The sequence below is a fragment of the Lottia gigantea genome (genome assembly GCF_000327385.1).
Source record: "Lottia gigantea unplaced genomic scaffold LOTGIsca_9, whole genome shotgun sequence".
NCBI classification, from domain to species: Eukaryota; Metazoa; Mollusca; class Gastropoda; family Lottiidae; genus Lottia; species Lottia gigantea.
In genome coordinates this window covers 3,297,447-3,319,266 of record NW_008710950.1, presented here as the reverse complement: position 1 = coordinate 3,319,266, position 21,820 = coordinate 3,297,447, and the positions used below count along the sequence as shown (strand labels likewise).

Below are 21,820 nucleotides of genomic sequence, written 5' to 3'. Positions count from 1 at the left end.
CATACCATAATATAATCCCTCTTTGTGTTTTTTGTTATATATTTTTCCCCTTCTAAATGTCATTCAAATCTTACATCTGTGCTAAAGAAAACATCCCATATAGAAAAGGTTTCAACTCAATGAATCATTTATTAGATGTATATAATACATAGACATCACTCAGTTCAACATAATCCCTCTAGGTGTAACAAATAAATGAACAATAAAAAAATTTCCAACTTCAGGCAAAAGTATATAATCTGTCATACTAGTTTATAGAAGCATATATTTATTATCCAGACTACATGCTTGGAATTATTGTGAAGAGGAAATAGCCTTGAATAATCAGATTCTTTAAAAAAAAAAACGCTCATTCTTCTGATTTGTACAATTTAAGAATATTTATGAGTTTTTATGCTATAAATTGTAAAATTTCAGATTAATCTGGGATGGCAACTTAAATCAATAAATACCTTATGTAAGAATATTTTTTTCGTATCTTTATGGCAGGATGAGATGATTGTTAATCATATTGATTTTTTTTTTTAGATTAATCTACCCATAGCAATGGGTCATGATGTGTTCCCATTAAGATCACTATATCTGACCCATAAATAATGATGGAGTACAATTTTTTTTTCATTTATACACATTAAAGTACATAATAACAACGAGAACAACTTGTAAGAATTCAAAACCTTCCTGAAGCAAGATAGAAATTCTTTTTGCTGAAAAAAGGAATTCAAACAAATTTGTCCCACAGATATTTCATGGCTGACAATTGGTAGTAATTTTGTGAGTAAGTTTCCATTTGAAGTTGAAGAGGTTAAAATAACAAATATTATCTGGGTTTTCATAACTTCAATCTCTTAATGTCTTCACTACGAAAATCAATTCTGAAAAATTAATTAATGACTAAAATTATAAGTAAACAAGTGGTTTCAAGCTACACCCACTTCCCTGATAAATTTTCAGTATATCAAGGGCAGTGGTTAATCTGTGTCAAATCATACCAAAAATCTAACTTCAAAATATTGTTGATTTAAACCAAACTACAAAATCTAATAAAATTCTACCAAGATGTTATCAATATAAATGATCACAAAAAATTTCATTGAAATCAGAAAAAATTGTAGTCTGTAAGCTTATGGTATTCATGAATAAATTTTGACCATTTTACTAAATCAAGGGCAATAACTAAGAAACTGTTCATTCGAACATGTCCAAGACATTATTAATATATTTGATCACAACAAATCGGATGAAAACTGAAGTCTCTATTTTGTTCAAAAACAAATTTTGAAGTGTTTTTCTGTGTCAAATTCGAACTTGTCCAAGATCTCAATATACATGACCACACCAAATTTTATTTAAATCAGATAAAAATTGTAGTCTCTTTTGTATTAACAAGCCAATTGTGGATGGATGAACTGACTGACAGACAGGATTGACAGCAATATATAACCACATTACGATGTGGGTGTATAAAAACAGATTAACCAAAGAAAAAGAATGTTAACACTTATTCAGATTTAGTTTCATTTAAAAGAATAGAAATTTAATATTTGAAAGTGCATATTACTAACCGTAAAGAAAGGATCTGTCGAACTTCAGTTGGAGTCAGCCTCCATGTTAATGGTCCTGAATTCTGACCCCAATAATCCAATATCTCTGATACCTGAATCAGAATAATCCAAATAATAAAACATAGAAATGTGATATGCAATTTATCTTTCCTATTTTAACTTTATCATATGATGACAGTAAAATTACATCCTTGGAGGGTTTCTGGTTTCTTCGATCTTTGTTAAATTTGATCAACTAATTCTCAGGATAAGTGAACATTTCCAAACAGCTTTGATTGATAAAGAACCTCATTAAAATATATAGTTTCATTTCAATCTGATTAGAATTCTAGGTCCTATTGATGTCATAAATGAAATGTGAGCTTTTGGAAGACGAACCACAGATTGTACAATATAATAATAAACAACTTCATTAACTTATAAAGTGAACAACATCCGTAAATGTCTAAAAATGGAAAGGCTGCCGAAATATTGTCAGAACTATACACAATTGAAGCATTTAAAATAAAAATAAAGGCAGAGTTTCAAAGAAAAGATATTTTGAACATACTGCGATTCATTGTTTGAAGGGATAGGTGCCCATTTTTTTGACCACTCATACTATCAGAAAAGGAAATTTTTTTTGTTCACAGGTCACCGTCGAAATTTGGGCCTTCAAATCCATGTGCGTCCAGAATTATTCTCATTAGAAATAATTAGAAATATTGAGTAAAATTCTTAGTTTGAGGTATTTTTCATGCGATTTTTGTCATGGTCAATACTATTGATAGGGAAATCGTAAAAATGAAATTCAAGGATATCTGATCAAAATTTAGTCCATGGTGCTTTCCAATTTTTTGACATATATTTTCCCAAGTAAAAGACAATAACTCAATAAACTATTGATCCAGAAATTTGTGAAATAAATCTGACCAATTCATACAGTTTTTGCAAAATCTGATGGACACTGTATTGTATTGAGTCAATTTTTCCAAGACATATTCCCAAATCAAAGGCAATGACTCCAACATGTTCATTGAAAATTCATGAAATTCATACCAGAACCCATTAATATACATTACCATACCAAATTTCGTCTAAACTTTATCAGAACTGTACATTCTCTGCTGCCATTACAAACCAAATTACCCCATTTTTTGTCAATATCTCAAATTAATATAAACAGATGTATTTATAAAAGAGGATTACGAGAAAATTTATCCAGCATGCTTCAAAACAATATAAATACCTTTTCTAAATTGAGTATTGTTGCCATCTGAGTTAGTCTAGCAAATTTATCCCTTATTGTCCATGTAGTGACTGAAGTTAAATATCCAACTAATGATCTTAGTTCTTTATCAAATTGTAAACCACCTAACTGTAAATATATAAAATCAAGCTAAAGGTTTAAGGTAATGATCATGTTCAATAAGGTAAATGTATCTTGAAAGCTAAAGCTTATTTTAACATTTTTGAAGGTTACATGTATTTTCTTTGGATATTTGATATTTCAGTTGAACAGAATAGGACAATGTACATACCCGGTTAAATACTGTCTTTATAACAGCTTTCTCTAATTGAACAGTTATTTCTCCAGTAATTAAATTCACAAACTTTTCATTATTAGCTGGTGTTAAACTTGCCTAAAAAAATATAGAATCAGGTATGGTAAGATGTTACAACCTTTTTGAGCCAGGAATGTCTGAAATGGTTTGTGATAGTTTGTAACAATAATAACCATAGTCACTATGCAGTGGGTAAGTCTGAACTAAATCAGTAAAGTTTTCAAATTAAGTCATAATTTAGCTACAGTTCGTTACATTAATTTAAAATAAAAATCTGTAGAAGCAAGAACCAAAGAATGGCAAAATCGGGAATAAAGGTAGTATTGTAGTGGACTTCTCCAAAGAGAAGTACCATCAGGTGCTAACAGTTTTTATGAAATTGCATCTTAAGTTCTACATGTGAAGTACTGTATGAACAGTAATATGATAAATGTATCTAAGCACATCTTAGTTGATTATGATTTCAATATGTCATTAGCATGAAGTAGTACAATATCTAAGAGTGACAGTTGCACCATTTTTTTTAAATTGTTTTAAAAGGGTTAATAAAGATAGTGGATCAGAGCCATATACGCCCTTCACGGCATGCGGATGGTAAAAACAAAACATCTATTTTAAGTTTCATCAAAATCGGTTGAAAACTTAGAGAGTAATAGCATATTCAAGATTTTGGGACAAGGGCAATAACTCTGCTTCTAACGGTCGAAAATAGCTCAAATTCCAACTTGATCTTGGTTTTATGAATATGTACCCATACCGAATTCTAGTTTTTAGAGCGTTTACAAGCAAATGTTGACGTCCGGACGAACTGACGGACCTTCGTTTCATGAATATGTAAGCACATACCGAATTTCATTTGATTCCTTCAAACACTCTAGTTTTTAGAGTGTTTACGAGCAATTGATGTTGATAAAAGCACTTACTGTATAGAAATTAAAGGGCGATAACTCTTCAAAACTGACGTAAGAGGCCTAAATCTTGAAAAAGCCTTAAATTTAATCAGAAGTAAACTAAACTTTCTCAAACCTTTTGATTTAGGTCCAATAACATCCATTCTAAGTTTCATCAAAATCAGTTGAAAACTAAGAGAGTAATAGCATATTCAAGATTTTGGGGCAAGGGCAATAACTCTGCTTCTAACAGTCGAAAATAGCCCAAATTCGAACTTGATCTTCATTTTATGAATATGTATACACATACCAAATTTCATTAGATTCCATCGAATAATCTAGTTTTTAGAGCGTTTACAAGCAAATGTTGACGGACCGACAGGGGTGCCGACAATATACGTAAACATAGAGAGATGTGGGCGTATAAAAATGGAGCATAATAATTGTTAATTTAGCTGCTTGACTTATTTTTTGTGTCGGCTATATAATGGTTGATATTTTCAGAATAAGTAGGAGACAATCAGACATTTGTTTTGCTTAAATCTGTTCAGTAGTTTTTTAACACCCACCAGTTAAAACTTTCAGATATGTTAAGAGACACATTTCTCTGGATTTGAATAATATAGAATGGTATTATAATAAATCTAGATTAAAGATGGATTTCCTTATTTTTTTAGTGTCAAATTAAGCAAACTATTTGATTAATTGGTGTTTCTAATGAATTATCATGTATTCTTAATCATATCATTATGTTCTTATTGCATATAATTAAGAGTTTTAACCATGTATGTACAGTCTGGATAAACAAAAAAAGGCCTTTTAACATTTCTTGATCAGTCACTCATTGGAATTCTGATGATAATTCTCTTCTAATTATGAATTAATTATGGACATGTGATACAAACTGGTATTTTTCCAAGTCATTAGAACACATCTGCTTTCTATTCATATAAGAAATAACATTTTCATTTTCAAGAATGAAAATAAGGGAACCCATCTTTAAAAACAATTAAAGGTATACTACCTCTTAGGATGACCAAAAAGTTGAAATTTGTAAACTTGGTTAACATGAGTCATTGTTCATCAGTGGACTTACCTATTGTCAAAACTATACAAAGAATCCCTCTATAATCCAATAAATCCATAAAACTAAGTAATAATTCATTAAAGAAACATGCTTAAAAGTGTGTTTAAATAATAATTTAGATTAATGGAAATATCTTCTTATATAGAGGTCTTTAGTCATGTCATCAGGTAAGTGCAACTAATGAATATATAACACTTGTTGAGCAAATTTTATGTCCATTCTAAGAATCTTTTAAGGAAGATCTCTGATATTGGAAATATTCACTTTATGTCTGTTTCGTGTAATTTGTGGATGACCTAGAGTACATCTTTATACTTTATAATATGTACAATAATAAGGAAATGGCTTGACATTTGATTGATGACTGATATCGGAGTAAGTGTCCATTAAGAAACTAAGAATGCTGATCATATTGTTTACTGACAAGTTTTAACTGATGTGGTTTCTGCACTGAAATGAGGTGTGTAAAATATAACTTTCTAGGAAAGGTTAGCATATACTATATAGCTCTTGAATTTCAACTAATCTCATGAATCATATGAATATTCTTTGGAAGGATAATGCATAAGTTTTTTAGAAAATAGGAAGTACAATTGTTTTTTTTTTTTTACAAAAATTCTAAAAATGTTTCTTATAAACATGTCCAATGTGCATTTTTTCCTATACAGAATTAAACCAACTGTAATGGGGTAGTAAAGATTGAGGCAGGTTTACAGATTTTCAGCTTATTAACAGATCAACACTTAAAAAAGCTCCATGATTTTATTTCATTTCATTTTCATGAACACCAGGCCTTCTCTTGACATTTTCATTAGAAAGATATCTCGTCATCTTTGACACTTTCGTTAAGAAGATCTTTCATCATCTGTAAAGTCTTAATATGTGATATTTGGTCATCATTGACTTTTGAAATAGGAAGATTTCTCATCATCCTTGATTTTTTCATTAAGAAGAGATCTCATCATCTGTAAAGTCTTAATATGTGATATCTCATCATCCTCGCAGTTGTTAATGATTTATGCAAGATTTCCTTGTGTGTTCTAGGGCAAGCCTCTTTACTTCCAGCATTTTACAATTATTTGTCAAGTGACAGCGCATTACAACCTAAATATTGTCCATAACTTTGAGGGATAATTTTGACACTTACGTATATATATATATTGTAGGAACTTGTTGACCAATTATTAATTTCATTATAATTTTGAATCCATTTCTTATAAAGTTTCAGTTTATATTGGCTTTATTTACAAACACCTGTAGTCTCAAACAAACTGAACTGCCAGAATCACTTTTCTATGTAACTATCTGGACGAACAAATGGCCTCAATTCAATGCCTTAATATGCTGTCGAGCCTTGCAGAAGATTCACAGATTGTAAATCTTTTTCTTGTCAATATTGTGTTAATGAAATAATGAATTTTTATAGTAAAAGGACAGAAGCAGCTCAATAATTTGACAATCCATTCCAGTGGTGCATATATAGTCAGACAAACAGCAGCTCATAAAACATTACCTTAATTTGTCAGGTGCTCAGAGATAAATTGAATCCTATGTATACAGGAGTGGTTTATAACTTAAATGGCAATAGCATCGTCTGCTAATCGCGCGTAAATAGTCACGTGGTCAGTCTTGTCTTCTGTACAGACGTTACATTAGACCAGATTTACAATCAGTCAGGAAAGCTCTTCATCTCACTTCCTGAATATTCAAATTCAAATCCTACAACCATCCACTTTAACTACTATGGGGACTACACAAATGCTTACATTTGTTTATTTTGGCCTTTTATAGTATAATTTCATTCTACTATTCTACCCCAAAGTAGTAGGGGTTTAAATTTTAGTTTATTAATGAGATGTTCTTTTCTGCTTAGATCATCCGTTCACAATTTATCAAGGGTTTCACCCTTCCATTATTCATTATTCAATTATGTAATTTCATATTCACATTGTGTAGTCCCCTAGTGCCAAATAAAGTTTACATATTAGTGTTTTGTTATAAACGTAATATGAGACATTTCTTACCCAGATTGTCTAAGAATGATTAACAGTACACAATAATATCATAATGTACTTCCTTTGTTAATTTCCTCTTTAATCAAATAATCAATATTACAGAATTAAAGACAGGGTCCAACTTGTTATATATTCATAATAGCATGGATTAAAGGATCATAGTCCTACAAATTTCAAAACAAACAAATTTCAAAATGTATTTTATTCCATCAAAAAGCACCTTTCAATAAAAATATCAATAAAAACATTCTCCAAAAACATCTTAAATGGAAAAAATGAGTGTAAAACAAAAGTCCACTTAGCATTTTTCTGACTCGGAACATGTTTTCCTTTGATTTCTGCATTTGGTCAATTTTGTAGCTATTTAACAACTTGACCAGATTAACGGACAACTTACCGTAGCTAACTTATGCTCAAATCTAAAAACATTATCAAAATCTTCCTTACCTTGAATGTATTAAGAATTGTATCTAAATTAGCAATAAAACTCTGCAACCATGGATCATTTGCTTCAAAATTTGAGAATTCCTCCTACAAAAGTCAATTCGAACAATCTCATATTACATACTAAGTACATCAATAAGTCACTTGGATTATGAGGTGGGACTGTTTGATTGTCATGCACACAACATAATTTATGAGACGATTTATTAAATTGGCTCACTACAAATGGTTTCATGTTTTCCAAGATGTAAATTGATTAGATAGGGGCTTCCAAATCTCTAAGAAAGAATCACTAAATTTCTGACTTGCGCCACATTGACCAATATTAATAACAACAGGATCTGTTTGCAGTTGTCACATCCTTAATTAATTAATACATTTTTCAAATATAGATGTAGCAGATTCTGCTTGAGACCTTGAGCTCTAGAATCTGGTAAGGCAGATATTTGATGATTATACTTATGCATGATGTTGGTAAAATAAGAATCATTCATGAGGTTTTGTAATATAAGGATGCACACACTATCTTGAAGCTTAAGAATACATGAATTATTCATAAGAAGCATGATTTGACTGAGTGGATGATGGACCCATAGTACATGAAGATTTAATGAATATATTGGCCAAGATGCCAAATTTGGTCCAACAGTCATTTATTCTGTATCTGTAAATAAAACTTAATGAAATACCTGAGTTAATTATTGCCTTGTTTTTGACCAAGCAATGTGACTTTTAAAGAATTTTTTTGCACAATTCCAAATTGTAACTTTATTTTGGCAACCCATTTAGACAGAAGTCTAATTTTCAATAGGTCCCACTAAACTACAAATTATATATAAGATTACAGAAAGAATAAAATCACTGAAAATAACATAAAACATATACCACCGGTATACATTTACAATGTAACATGGATGAGGAAAGAAATATGAAAATGTAACCACAATGTTTCCCCACAAAACTAGTATATAATAAAAATACAGAAAGTTTCATAGAATATTCATACATTTAAAATGTAACACGGATGTGGTGAGAAATATAAAAAATATAAACACTGTGTTTCTAAGATTACATGATGGTATAAGTTTTTTAAGTAAAATGAAATGGTGAAAAGGACTGGTTATAGATGATATGGAATCAATAATATTAATCAGTATTGTCAGTAAGAACAAATTTCTGCAGTTCTTGTTTAAATGTATATAAAGAAGGATTATGTTTTACAGTTTGCCACGATTATATCTATTATGTTGAAACAGTGTCAACCAATTTAAAATTATGAATAATGGCGCCGAAGGTGAATCATGTTTTTAATCAAATATGCTCCTTGCAGCGCGTTTTTGTAATTTGTATAAAATCTCTCATTTACTTTTATTGGAATTACCCTAAACTGTAGAGCAATAATCAAAAGATAGCTTGCCAGGCAAGGTAACATTTGCCCACTGGCAGCTTTGATTTTGAATAAAAATATTAAGCAGTACAGTAACAATCACCAGTATGAAATATTCAACCTTCAGTCATACACTTCTTTTGAACTCTTTAGGTCGATACTGAATAATATTGAGTATGAGTTATTGCCGTTGTCCTTTAAAACGTGTTCAATTTTTAACTCGTGAAAACTCTAGAAGGCAAATATTCAACCTTCAGCACGGTACTGAATAATAAAACCAAGCTTCGTCAAAATCCGGTAAGAATCCTGTTTACAAGCAATTGTTGTCAATGTTGGTTGAGGACAAAATTTACAAAAATAATATTTTGAAATTTAAAGTGGGTATACTATTGAGCGTAAAAAACTATTTTTTTGAATGGTTCCAATCTCCCTATCACGGATATACAAAGGTATAAGACATTATAAGTACTGGTAGTATCTCTCTCATGACCACATTCATTAGTGAATAGGAATGTTTCAAACAACAAACAACACAATCATTAACCAGGGTCAACATTATTAACTGAGATTCAGGAAGCCTTAATTGTTTCTCTAAAAGCCAGATTGAACTAAGAATGTCAATCATATCACATAGATCATTAAGTGATGAAAATATCTCTACCAGAACTCAGAATCACATATTTGTCCAGTAACTTCCACCCCCTAAAAATTTGATTCGCAGATTAAGTTAAAGCCTATCTGATCATATGTAAAGAGATACTTCTAGTGCAAAACCTATTGTAAACATCAAATATATCCCCTTACAATTACAAGTTACTGGAAGTTTCTTTTTATGTATTTATTTAAACTTAACTATTAAAGTAATTATTATTAAAATGTTAAGTAAACTTGCAAACAGCAAGCATATGCTTCTGTTCAGGTGAAAATAATCAGATCATGATTATTAGATAGCTATAAAATATAGCATGAATATTTTTAAAAGACTAGGCCTATGATTATTTGATGGCTATAAATGTCACTTGTCTTGTTGATGCTATGAAAGGAAAGGCTTTTAAATCCTTGGACTGGATGATCGAGGCCATCTATAGTCTATATCTTATTTTATGTAGGTTGTACAGCGACATCTGTCGTCATAATCGTGACCTTCAAATATAGTCGCCATGTATTTGGAGGAATGTTGCACAAGATTTGTTGAAAGAGATTTGTTATTGAGTATTTGTATTTGAACATACATTGACTTATTTTGGTTAAGTTCTCTTTTAATTTCTATCATCTATAACTTCATTTCCTATAGTTAAAAAATTATGTTTGAATAAGATTACTTCTGGAAACAGCCAGAGCTGCAATAAATCATAATCAAATTTTTAAAAATGTCACTCACAAGTCATTCTTTTCTAACTGTTTGATTCATTTTGTTTTTCATTTCCTTATATATATATATTACCGCTAGTATTGATGCAAGCCAGACAATTTGACAACTATTAATTGAATTCTCAGTAGTCTTTGTTTTTAATCATTAGCTTGCCAAATCACATTACATCACAAGTACTGGTATCAGTTTAAAGGGGCAGTATGCACAATTTTCATTATCAAAAATGTCATAAATCATAATTTAATTTATAATTTATAATAACTAGGTATATGAAATTGTTTTAAAAGAGTTAATAAAAAAGGAGCGTATTAATTGTTTAGTAAGCAGCTTAAACTAGTTGGCCTTGAGTCTGATGAAGACTTTATATTTCAAGTTGAAACCTTAAAAATGTGTAGGAGACATATTTCTCTAAAATTATGCATTTATTTTGCTTAAATCCAAACAGTATTTACATAAACCTTTTAAATAATTTTAGGTTAAAAAATTAATGGCAGAATATTTTCTTTGGTAAAACTTTCAAATAAGTCCACGAACACAATTCTCTAGAGTTTGAAAAAACGAAAAAACAGAATGCCCCTTTAATCTTATGAAAAACCAATTTTAAAAGCATTATAACATCCTTGGAAAATACTAAAATAAAATCAATAAGTTTGTCGAAGATTCAACACATTTTCAACAGCAAAACCTCAAGTTCGATAAATTTATATGATTTTTACAATTAGATTTATGGCTAACAAAGAGAGAAGGCGGAATGACTTTTTATTCAATGTTCTTCATTGCTATTTCTTAATTCTTAACTCTTAATTCAACATTTTTCAGTCGAAATTGACATTTAAATACAAAAATCATAATTTGTATTTGTATTTGACATGCATTTGCAAGAAATATTTTGCAAGATTTGTTGAACAAGATTTGTTACTAAACATTTGTTGGTAGAGTTTTGTGTTTGAAGTTTTGCATTTGAAGATATAATGAGCTAGATTTGTATTTGTAGATTTGTATATGAGGATATTTTATCAAAGAATGTTCCTTTTCTGTAAAAATTCTGATTTTTATTTACAAATGTCAATTTTCAATGACAAATGTTGAATATCGTACAAATTAAGAGATAAGAATTTGGAATAAGAATTAAGAAATAGCAATGTCCAAGTTTAGATTTTGTCATTGATCCCATGTGGTTGGAAAAGTTTTCAATCTGATAATACAATGGAGTTCAATAGAGCGCCTATTGGCTGTGGATTGTGTTAGGTCCGAGTTGATTGATTATTTGGTAGTCAAGATTTCAACTGGAGTGTCTTGGTAAATGAAAGTGAGAGGCGACTGGTGTGTCTCTCTTAAGACAAGATAGATAGGTTCACCACAATAACATTACTGAATCATTGGCAGGGGTAGAGTATAAGAAATAAATATTGACCAGTTATTCCTATCAGTGACTAGTTTCGTTCATGTTTGAACTCTCCATCTGGAGTCAAAAAATCAAAATATGTAACTTATGTCAGGTTCATCAAGAATCTATAGTATTTATGAGGAAAGTTAACATGTGAATGGTAGAACAAGTGGATTGACTGGGGTGCCGACAATATGCTTCTACACAGAGAGATGTGAAAGTAAAAATTGTTGAATCAAAATTTCGAGTCTGAAAGATAACAAAGCCTTAAACCAATGTCTGCTGTTCTAAAGATATATGAATTATCGATTACTATCATTATATCATTTACATCTTATAGCCTTTTTGTATGTCTCTATAGAGAATTACATGACAATCAAATTACAAATAACTCTTCTTTTGAAAATCATTAGAAAAGCTTACTAATAATTATCATAACGCTTTTGCACTGCACAATTGGATTATTGAATTTAGTTATAACCAATAAGAAAGATTCGATTTAGTTCGATTTAATTTTGGTTTTGGTTTGCTTTTACACTGTAACCCTATCCAGATACTGGCTTTCGCATAGCTAAATTAAGCCATCTAGATAACTTTTTATTTTTATTATCCGAACTTGTCTCGAAATTTAGACATGAGAATCAGTTCTACTTGTCCAACTGCGTCCCGCAGACTGAAAATAGGTCAGATGTCTAAGGATTGCATAACGTGAAACTCTGAGTAACAACACGATTCAAGTTCTGTTTTAATAGTTCTATAATGCTCTACATTTGTATTAAGCACTATTAAACAGTGACAATGTTTTATTATAGTATTTTTAGTATCATATGACTAAACATGAACATGAACATAAATATCAATATCATTTTCTGTTTCCCCTTCTGTTATGAATGTGTATTTCTTTTCCTATCCCATGTAATAATTCTTATCCAGATAACTTCTTATTGGGTTTCTCAAGGCCATTTATCTGTATTGTATCCAGACGAAATCCACCTCTGGCAGTAGATTTTTCTTTCTGGTTATAACTGAAGTAACATTGCTTTTTAATTTTGACGAAATTCAGAAATTGAAACCACGAATACACCTCACCATTCAAAATATGGGCATAAAAATAAAATAAAGGGAGGATCATCCTTATATCTTGTCACTGGAAGAATTTGTGCATAAATTTGTGCTAAATGTATTTCACAAAATATCTAACACTATAGATTGTAAATCATTTACAAGGATTTATTTTCTGAAACTCTTCGTATTTAACTACATAGATTTTAATCTCTCTCAGCTATCAGAACTATTAGACCATTAAAATTGGTTTTAAAAAAAAAATACATCCTTTCTCGAAATGCCTTTAAAATATTATTTCTCCTTTATAAATTCCTAACTAGTGAAAAACTTCATCAAAATTGAATTTTATAAAGCTTGTTTCAATTCAATTCAGTTATGTCTTTCAATTTTCTATCTAGTTATCTTTCTATCTAAGTAGTAACCAATACATATTGAAAATCTTTTAATTTCTTCATTTCCACAGCTACAGATTTCTCAACTTTGATTTTAATTCTGTTATCAGAGCTTACAAAAACTCCAGAACCTTTAAAAGCTTCAGGGAAAAATTTATCATTCAAGAATTAAGAATTCTCAACTCAACATCTATTTATGAGAAAATTCATACTTCACGACTCATAAGTGGTCATTAGGTTAATTCTAAAATGGAGTTGGATGTATTAAGTACTCACAGTGGTATTATTTAACACCACAAACAGAACCTAAGATACCTCTCAAGCAATTCATGATGTTAAAAATGTTAAATAAAAAACAAAAGATACAAACCTCCGTAATATTATGACTTGTTGATAAGAATGTATCAACTAATGGTTTTATTCTTGGTTTTATAGCACTACTTGTTAACTGAGAGAAACCAAAGTCTACCACATCTTTAAATCTAGTTGAAACACCACCCAGATCATTTAAACAACTCTAAAAAATAATTACAAAAAACTTACTTTCTGAAACAAAACATATCTCCATAACTCTAACTTGACAATCAGTCATTACATCAAAGGCTATAAATTAGTATAAATTCAATCTGTCTACAATCTATTTTAATGTCCCACAAAATAGAATTTTCTTAAAATTGGCTTTACATGAACTTACCTCTAATTTAGCTTTTGATTGTTCATTACAATTGGAATATATTTTACTAACTTCATCCTATAAGGTCAACATACATATTATAGTTATAGACAAGACAAACAAGTATTTTAACTAAATGATTTAATATCATGTCAATATACAAGTACTATAAAGTCTATAAATACTGCTCAAATTTTAAAAATTTCTTTATATCTATGATATAATATGATATAATATAATATGATAAATACTTACATCTAAGCTTGTTTTCAGAGCTTTACAATAATCACAACTGATTTCAGAATTATTTAGGGCAGTCTGAAATACAAAATAACTATCTCACTTTTATATACCTTATTGGCATTATGAAGACAGGTAACACCATGCAGTAAGCACCGATTTTCTTATTTAATTTTTATCTGTCAAGGACTCTTTTACATACTTAGTACATTGGGCCTCACTTCATTTTTCTCATCTGAAAGACACAAACTTTTGTCAGCTCTATCGACCTGCATCTTTGATAGAAGGAAACTCAGTGGTAGTGTGATACATTTATATGTATATATATATAAAGTTTTCAGTTCATTCAATGTCTCGCAATACAACTTGAAGATATTCATTAAATAAAGAACTTACAAGAAATAATAATCTGGCTTTATCTTTTTCTTGATCAGAGCTTGTCAATTTTCCCTGTTGAAAACTAGACTGCATAATGTTATAGGCTTGTTGCAAATCAAAGCCACATGGATAGCCTCCCCTTAGTCTGCTGTATAATATCTCACGGAAATCTTGTTCTAGGGTTGAGCAAGCATGATTTAACATTGCACATACACCATCTATACTAGAACTTGACACTGTTCTTCTGTAATACAAGATAATATAATGTTTTCTAAACAAGAACATTGGTTATATGGTTGAAGGGGTTGAAAACATGCACTGGGTAAACTCTCACCAGAAATGAATGTGGCATCAGGTAGTTATTTCTTATTTTACCAGAATTCAAACCTAGTATGAGTTCAAATCTGAAGATAGCATTCAAAACCCAAATAATAAGCCATCTCACTAGACATATAATCTGAAATAATCTTACAAGTCTTTCAATCAGTTTCAATGAGTAATGAATAATTTGCAATCTTACATATACAAAGACAATTTTGTCACATTTCTATTTAAAAATAAACCACATAAACTTACCTGACTGATTTTTTAACAATAAAGAAGGCATCATCTACCATACTTGATGTATGAGCTACTTCATCTATCGTGTCCATATTTACTGCCTAAGGAATAAACGCATCTTTTAATTATGTTACAAAATATATGAACTCTTTCTGTTTCCCAATTTATATGTGCATATCAAGTTAAATTATTAAATGAATATCTTTCCCAGGGTAGATGTAGTAACTTAAGAAAGTTTGTCAAGGATCTTATTAATAGTCCTACACATGGGAAAAAAAGAAATAGTCTTGAATTTATCAAATGATCAACAAATATTAGTTTACAGACACCAATGCATGTTTCCACGAGCTAATAATGAAGAGAATTTCAGTCAATACATTATATCCTAATCATATAAATATCATGTATATCAGAAATCACTTACCTTAACAACCATTTCTTTCATAAAGTATTCTTCCATCATGATATAATTCCCAATTAATTCCTGCATAACCCGACTAAGATCACAATTATTAATAAAGACTTCTATATCATTTTCAGTTTCTACAATGATATGAAACAGAGAAACAATTAAAGTTTACAGTAAGTTCCCAAGGGTCACAGAAAATACTAAAATTTGGCCTGTTTAAGGAGACTTTTTTGTAAAACATTTTCATGATCAAAGATAGCTTGCCAGGCAAGGTAACATACACCCACTCGCAGCTGTCAGAGATGATAACTAAATCTTTATTGACCAAAAACATTCTAAAGATCTTCAATAATAATACAAATTCCTCATATTGAAGATTTTCATTATGCATTTGTAGTTCAAAACTCTGAATATCTCATCAATTTAGAGTTTTTTGACAAATCAATAGCAATAACCCAGAAGCATTGAATTATCACGCACCTCTCCTGTCGGAAATTGATATATAATAACATATCATCAAATTCACACTAACTAACTAACAAACATAGAAAAATTTGAACGTTACTGAGATCACATTAATATAAACATACCAAGTTTCATCAAGATCCGATAATAACTGTAACCCCTAACGTGTTTACACAAGTCAAATTTGATGTATTTTTACTAAGTCAATAGCAATAACTAAAAAAAAATTCCTTGAAAAATCATCAATTTCAAACTTGACCTCTGTCTTATTAATCCCAATGCTCACACCAAGTGTCATCAAAATCCATTGAAAATTGTAGCTTCTATTGTGCCCCCAACAAAATTTGGATGTGATTTTACTAAGTTAAGGGCAATAACTCAAAAGCAGTTCATGGAAAAATCGTCAAATTCGAACTTGACCACCATCTTATGAAACCCAATGCTCACACCAAGTTTCATTACAATCAAACAAAATAGCTTGCCCGGCAAGGTAATATACACCCACTGGCAGCTTTGATTTTGAATAAAAATATTCAGCAGTACAGTAACCATTACCAGTATGAAATATTCAACCTTCAGTTTAACACTTCTTTGGAACTCTTTAGGGCGATACTGAATAATATTGAGTATGAGTTATTGCCCTTGTTCTTGAAAACTCTAGAAGACAAATATTCAATTTTCAGTGTGGTACTGAATAATAAAACCAAGTTTTGTCAAAATCCGGCAAAAATCATGCCTTCTAACAGTTTCTACGAGTCACAAATTGAATGAGTTTTCAAGAACAAGGGCAATAACTCATACTAAATATTTTTCGATTTTTCTGATTTTCAATAGGCTTTATCCTTGGGTGATAACAAATACTTACACCAAGTTTCATCAAAATCTGTCATGAATTGCACCTTCTAGAGTGTTTACGAGCGTTTCAAGAACAAGGGCAATAACTCATACTAAATATTTTTCAATTTTTCTGATTTTCAATAGGGTTCATCCTTGGGTGATTACAAACAACCATACCAAGTTTCGTCAAAATCAGCCAAGAATGTGCCTTGTAGAGTGTTTACGAGCAATTGTGGACGGGCGGACGGACATCGGTGACTGCAATATACGCCCCCATTTCATGTGGGCGTATAAAAAACTGTAGTCTCTATTGTGTCCACAAGAAATGTTGCAGACAGTCTGACGAACTCACGGACCGACAGATTGACAGGGGCATGACAATATACGACTACATATTCATGTGGGCGTATAAAAACTAATATAAATAATATCCTGAAAATATTTCTAAAGTATGCTATTTATATCTAAAGTGACAGGCAAAAGAAAGTTTTCACCGACTTCATTTGGCCACACACCAAAGACAAAGGCATATGTGAGATATATGATGATTGATTTATAAACAGAAATCAATTTCCTTGCATTGTAATACCAATATTCAATTCTCCGCAATACATAAAGGAAGAGTCAAGGGGTCAAAATAATAAAATTACACAAGCTGAAGTTCATTGCAAATGTGCATAAGGAGATTATTCCATGACAGTAGGCAAAACGTCATCAATAACGAGTTTGGCCACCCTTAGAAAACATGCACGCAAACACACGCCTCCTCATTGACGTCATCAGACGGCGGATAACGTCAACAGGAATCCTGTTCCACCCCATACCATGACGCCTCCAACTCCAAACGGGTGAACTTCTGTGATGCAGTTTCGTCAAAAAACTCGAACCCTGCCATCGTTCCTGAACAGACAGAACCGACTTTCATCTGTACAGAGCACCCTCGCCCAGTCACGTCGCGGCCACTGGCATACAGTTCGTGCCCATAGTAATCTGCGTAGACGGATGAACGCCATTCCACGGAAGGGTCTATAGGCTTGGATACCAACTGAACGAAGTCTTCAAGGACTGTTCGGCTGCTGATGACCTAGTGCTGTTGCTGCTGTCGACGTCGCTGTCACCCATCTGTTTCGAAGATGAATCCTCCGATGTAGCGGTCGTCGGCCGGTGTTGTCACCTTCGGTCTTCACGATCTTTGTCAGTCTTGGAACTGTCCTGTCTGTTCGAGCCGGATTATTAAATTGCTGATGGTGTTCTGGGAGCAGTTGAAGGTTCTAGCTTTCTGTTGTTGAGAAGCCCTTATATTGTCCTTACCGCTCGCTCTATCTCGTTGCGCTTGCGCAAGTCTTGGCATACTTTTGGTGGTTTTTCCCTTACTGAATGCCTGTTCTGTCCACGTCGTGCATGTGCATTTGGACCAATGTCGCAAAATCGCGTTTTGCACGTTTTTAAGCATGCACGATTTGGAGAGATGCGTTCGAGAATCTGCATTGTGGTCATGATAACGTTGTATTAAGGCAAATGTTTGCTGCTGGGGTTCAAACCTGTACCAGTTTTTTTGCTTTTTTACAACGATTTTTAAAGTAAAAACTTACTTTTGCCCGTCAGTTTATGTATCTACTTGATCAAACTGAATTGGTTTTAAAAGGGTTAATTAAAAACTGAGAGTACTAATCGTTAATTAAGCAGTTTGACCTAGTTTCGGTGATTGGCTTTCTAATGGATCGTTATATTTAGTTGAAATCTTTAGAAAACGTAGGAGACATATTTCTCTACAATTAGGCAATTATTTTACTCAAATCTGTACAGTAGTTTTCTAACAGCTTGCAAAAAGCATAACGAAACTTTAAAAGGTAACGAAATGTTTTACATAAAGTTTTAGCATTAAAAAATTAATAGCTGGATTTTTTAGTTAAAACATTCAGATACGTTCTGGTATACATTTCTCTAGATTTTGGTTTATAGTTTTCATAAATTTGAGCAGAACATTTTTTTAACCTACAAAAAAGCGGAATGTCCCTTTAAGTTTATGTATACACATACAAATTGGTTTAAAATTGTAGGTTGTAAATATGGATGATGTGACTGTAAATATGGATGATGTGACAACAACATACAAGAGAAGAATTAAATAGCTTATCAACCATACGATGTAACATTCTATATTATATGTAATAATGTCTCTCACCTTCTGAAGAAGAATTTTCTTGATGAGCTGATTCAATATCACTCTGAAAATATAACATTTTACAATTAAACTCATAATTGAAAAAAAATTCTTAAAAAAAACAACTAAAATTTTACATTTATTTCAAGTTAACGAAAAATAAATTTAAAAACAAGTTTGTGAAGATTTAACTCACCATTGCTTTACGTTTTATAAATCTAAGATATAGTTCTGAGCGACTATTTATCAATACAGTTTCTGACAGTAATAAATCTATCTCCATTGGATCAAGATAACTGAAAAAAAAACCTTATTAAAGGTCGAGTCTTCATAAAAATAGAAATCATTCAACCTTTTCATTACGAAACTATAATCAAAAAATATGCTGTCAATTTTACACTGCAACTTTGATACAACACAGCAATTATATGGCATCATTTAAAGACTAACAGAAATAAAAAAAAAACAATGTAAAAAACCTCAAAACTTAAAGTTTATGTTAATAAACTTACTTTTCTGTAGAATTCTGTTTTTGTGACATTAAACTTGTTTGTACTAATTTCACCTATAAAAAAAAAAAGATAAAGCATGTTTACAAATAAATAAACATACACATCATATACTTAACTAACTAAAAATATACTTCAGAACATACCTTTTTATCATATTCTCTACTGGACTTAAAATGATCAATAACTTTTCTTATCTGTCTATCACATTCTTTCTGTAATATCTTTAATAAGGTTATAAGTTTACCAAACCCTACAAGGCAATCAAATAAAACTTCATAAAAAGTGTATACTTATAGTCTCACATACTACATTTAAAAAATTATTTAAAAAAAAGAAAATTAATATTGGAAGCTAAAGGAACTATAGCAGTGTTCAATTTTCAAAGACAAATGAAATGAAATGAATAGAGTTTTATGTCCTACTTTTCTGCACCATTCAAAGACAAGGAAGGATGATAGCCAAATATCTTCTCTTTGAAGTCTTCTATTTGAGATTGCGAAAATGCACAAATCAATATCGTTTATACCAATACATATGAGCTAAACCAACTATACTGACCATAATATGTTTCTACCAAGGGTTGATGTACTTCTACTGTCCTAGCGATACTCTCTAATAACATTATAATAGTATCAGCATATAGAACACTAGATCTTTTATCATCATTAGGATTGTTAGATTGTATAGCTAGCTTTAAATTCTTATCTGCTGTTTCGGATAACTACAAAAAACAGTTATATTAATAATTAGCTTGTTTTTTGCCACACAAATAACATATTGATTGTCACAAATTATCCACATGTATTCACAGTTGGGATGGTCATGGACGAATTATTAGTCTACAATTCCTCTAATTAGAATTAAAGACACAAGTATTTTAATTCTTTGATACAAAATTCAAGGGAAAGAACAAAACTAAAAAAAATGTTCAAATTGAACTTTTTTCAAAGCTTGGGAATTTTGTTTAAATATTTAACTTTTCAAATTTCAGGTTTTTTCCTAAATTCTTTTGACTTACCTGTGATGCTAAATATTTCCCAAATTTTGTTAACCCCTCCTCATGCATTCCTAACAAGGGGAATATCTTAAAGAATCTTTCAACCGAAGCCACATCACCAGAATGAACAGCAGAAGAAAATTTATTATTAACAATTGTCTTTAATTTCTCTTCTGATTCTTGTAATAATTTAAATGATGTTTCTAGTGAGCCACCTTAAAAAGACAAAGCAATATTTGTGACAGAACCAAAGAAAGATTTGTATGCATTTTTTATGTATCAAAATTTATGGAAAGATTTACCAATAATATAATAGAAATAAAACATTAAGTTAAAAAGAAATAAACATTGTTTCAGCCAGGTATATTATTAGAACATCATAAAATATAGGTATTACCTTCTGCAGTGTCTGAACTCATTCTAATGACGGATTCATCTAGATTACGGAATCTATGAACATGTCCTGCTGCCTACAAGTACAAATGCCTTTATTAAGTCAAATGAAAAATACCTTAAGTCAATATCTTATTCACTATACACAAAGATATACATGTATATATGATGCACATACAAAATATGTTAAATTATTACATTGAATTTTTAATCACATTATAATCGTTTTCATATATTATACTCACAGTTTCGTAATCTTCATTTTGAAGAGCTGTTTGAACACCATCAGTACAGAACTTGAGATCTAAAATATCTTCTACTCTAGTAATACATTGAGATACTTGACTCTACAAATATTCATTTATATGATCATCTAAATAATTACAGGTCAAATTATTATCCATAATAGTTTCATTGAAATGTTTCAAGTTATATGATCTTCAAAAACGGCCATGGTGAATTTATGTAGATGCATTAAGATATCTAATTGGGTCATTGGTGTATTTAGTGAAAAAAAAAAAATGGATATCACACATACACATAACCTCCATTTCACAAAATCAAAAGCCATATTTTTGGATTCTCAGAAGACAAATGGAATAATCTTAAAGAGAAAACTGAATAAAGCTAATTATACCTTGGCCAAGTCAAGTTTTCTAACTTTGCTGCTAACATTTTCAGCTAAGGTAGAGGTGAATGAGATCATACTGCTTAGCTGTTTAGAATCATTCATCAGTATTTGAAGATTGGGTCTGAAATACAAAAAAACATCATCAGAATCATAAACTTTTATTACTTATCAGATTAGATCTAGTATTCTTAACTAATTTAAATCAATTCTCCTGAATTACTGGTTCTCCTACACTTTCAACAACACTTGTCATACTTACAGGGTTTTGTGTAGTCCCACCATCTTGTTCTCCAACGATGACTGGTGTTCAAACACTCCATTTAATTCTTTAGATATTTCTTCCTGTAAAATAGATTACCTTAGACAAGATTGCTTTTTTAAAGAATGGAAAGGGGGGGGGGGGGGGGGGGGA

At 30.8% G+C, this 21,820-nt stretch overlaps 1 protein-coding gene across 1 annotated transcript; it reads right to left on the bottom strand.

Annotated features, from left to right (window-relative positions):
* Positions 1-832: 832 nt before the first annotated feature.
* Positions 833-21,744, bottom strand: LOTGIDRAFT_108827 (hypothetical protein; the record flags this gene model as incomplete). Its single annotated transcript, XM_009068370.1, has 21 exons — positions 833-875; positions 1,566-1,657; positions 2,794-2,922; positions 3,086-3,187; positions 7,549-7,632; positions 13,519-13,665; positions 13,843-13,899; positions 14,077-14,139; positions 14,458-14,683; positions 15,016-15,101; positions 15,425-15,543; positions 18,404-18,452; positions 19,072-19,171; positions 19,388-19,440; positions 19,531-19,637; positions 19,946-20,108; positions 20,406-20,599; positions 20,782-20,854; positions 21,023-21,124; positions 21,415-21,529; positions 21,668-21,744. Coding segments are annotated over 21 exons (2,181 nt in total), but the record flags the coding sequence as incomplete, so codon positions are not given.
* Between the last annotated feature and the right edge of the window lie 76 nt (positions 21,745-21,820).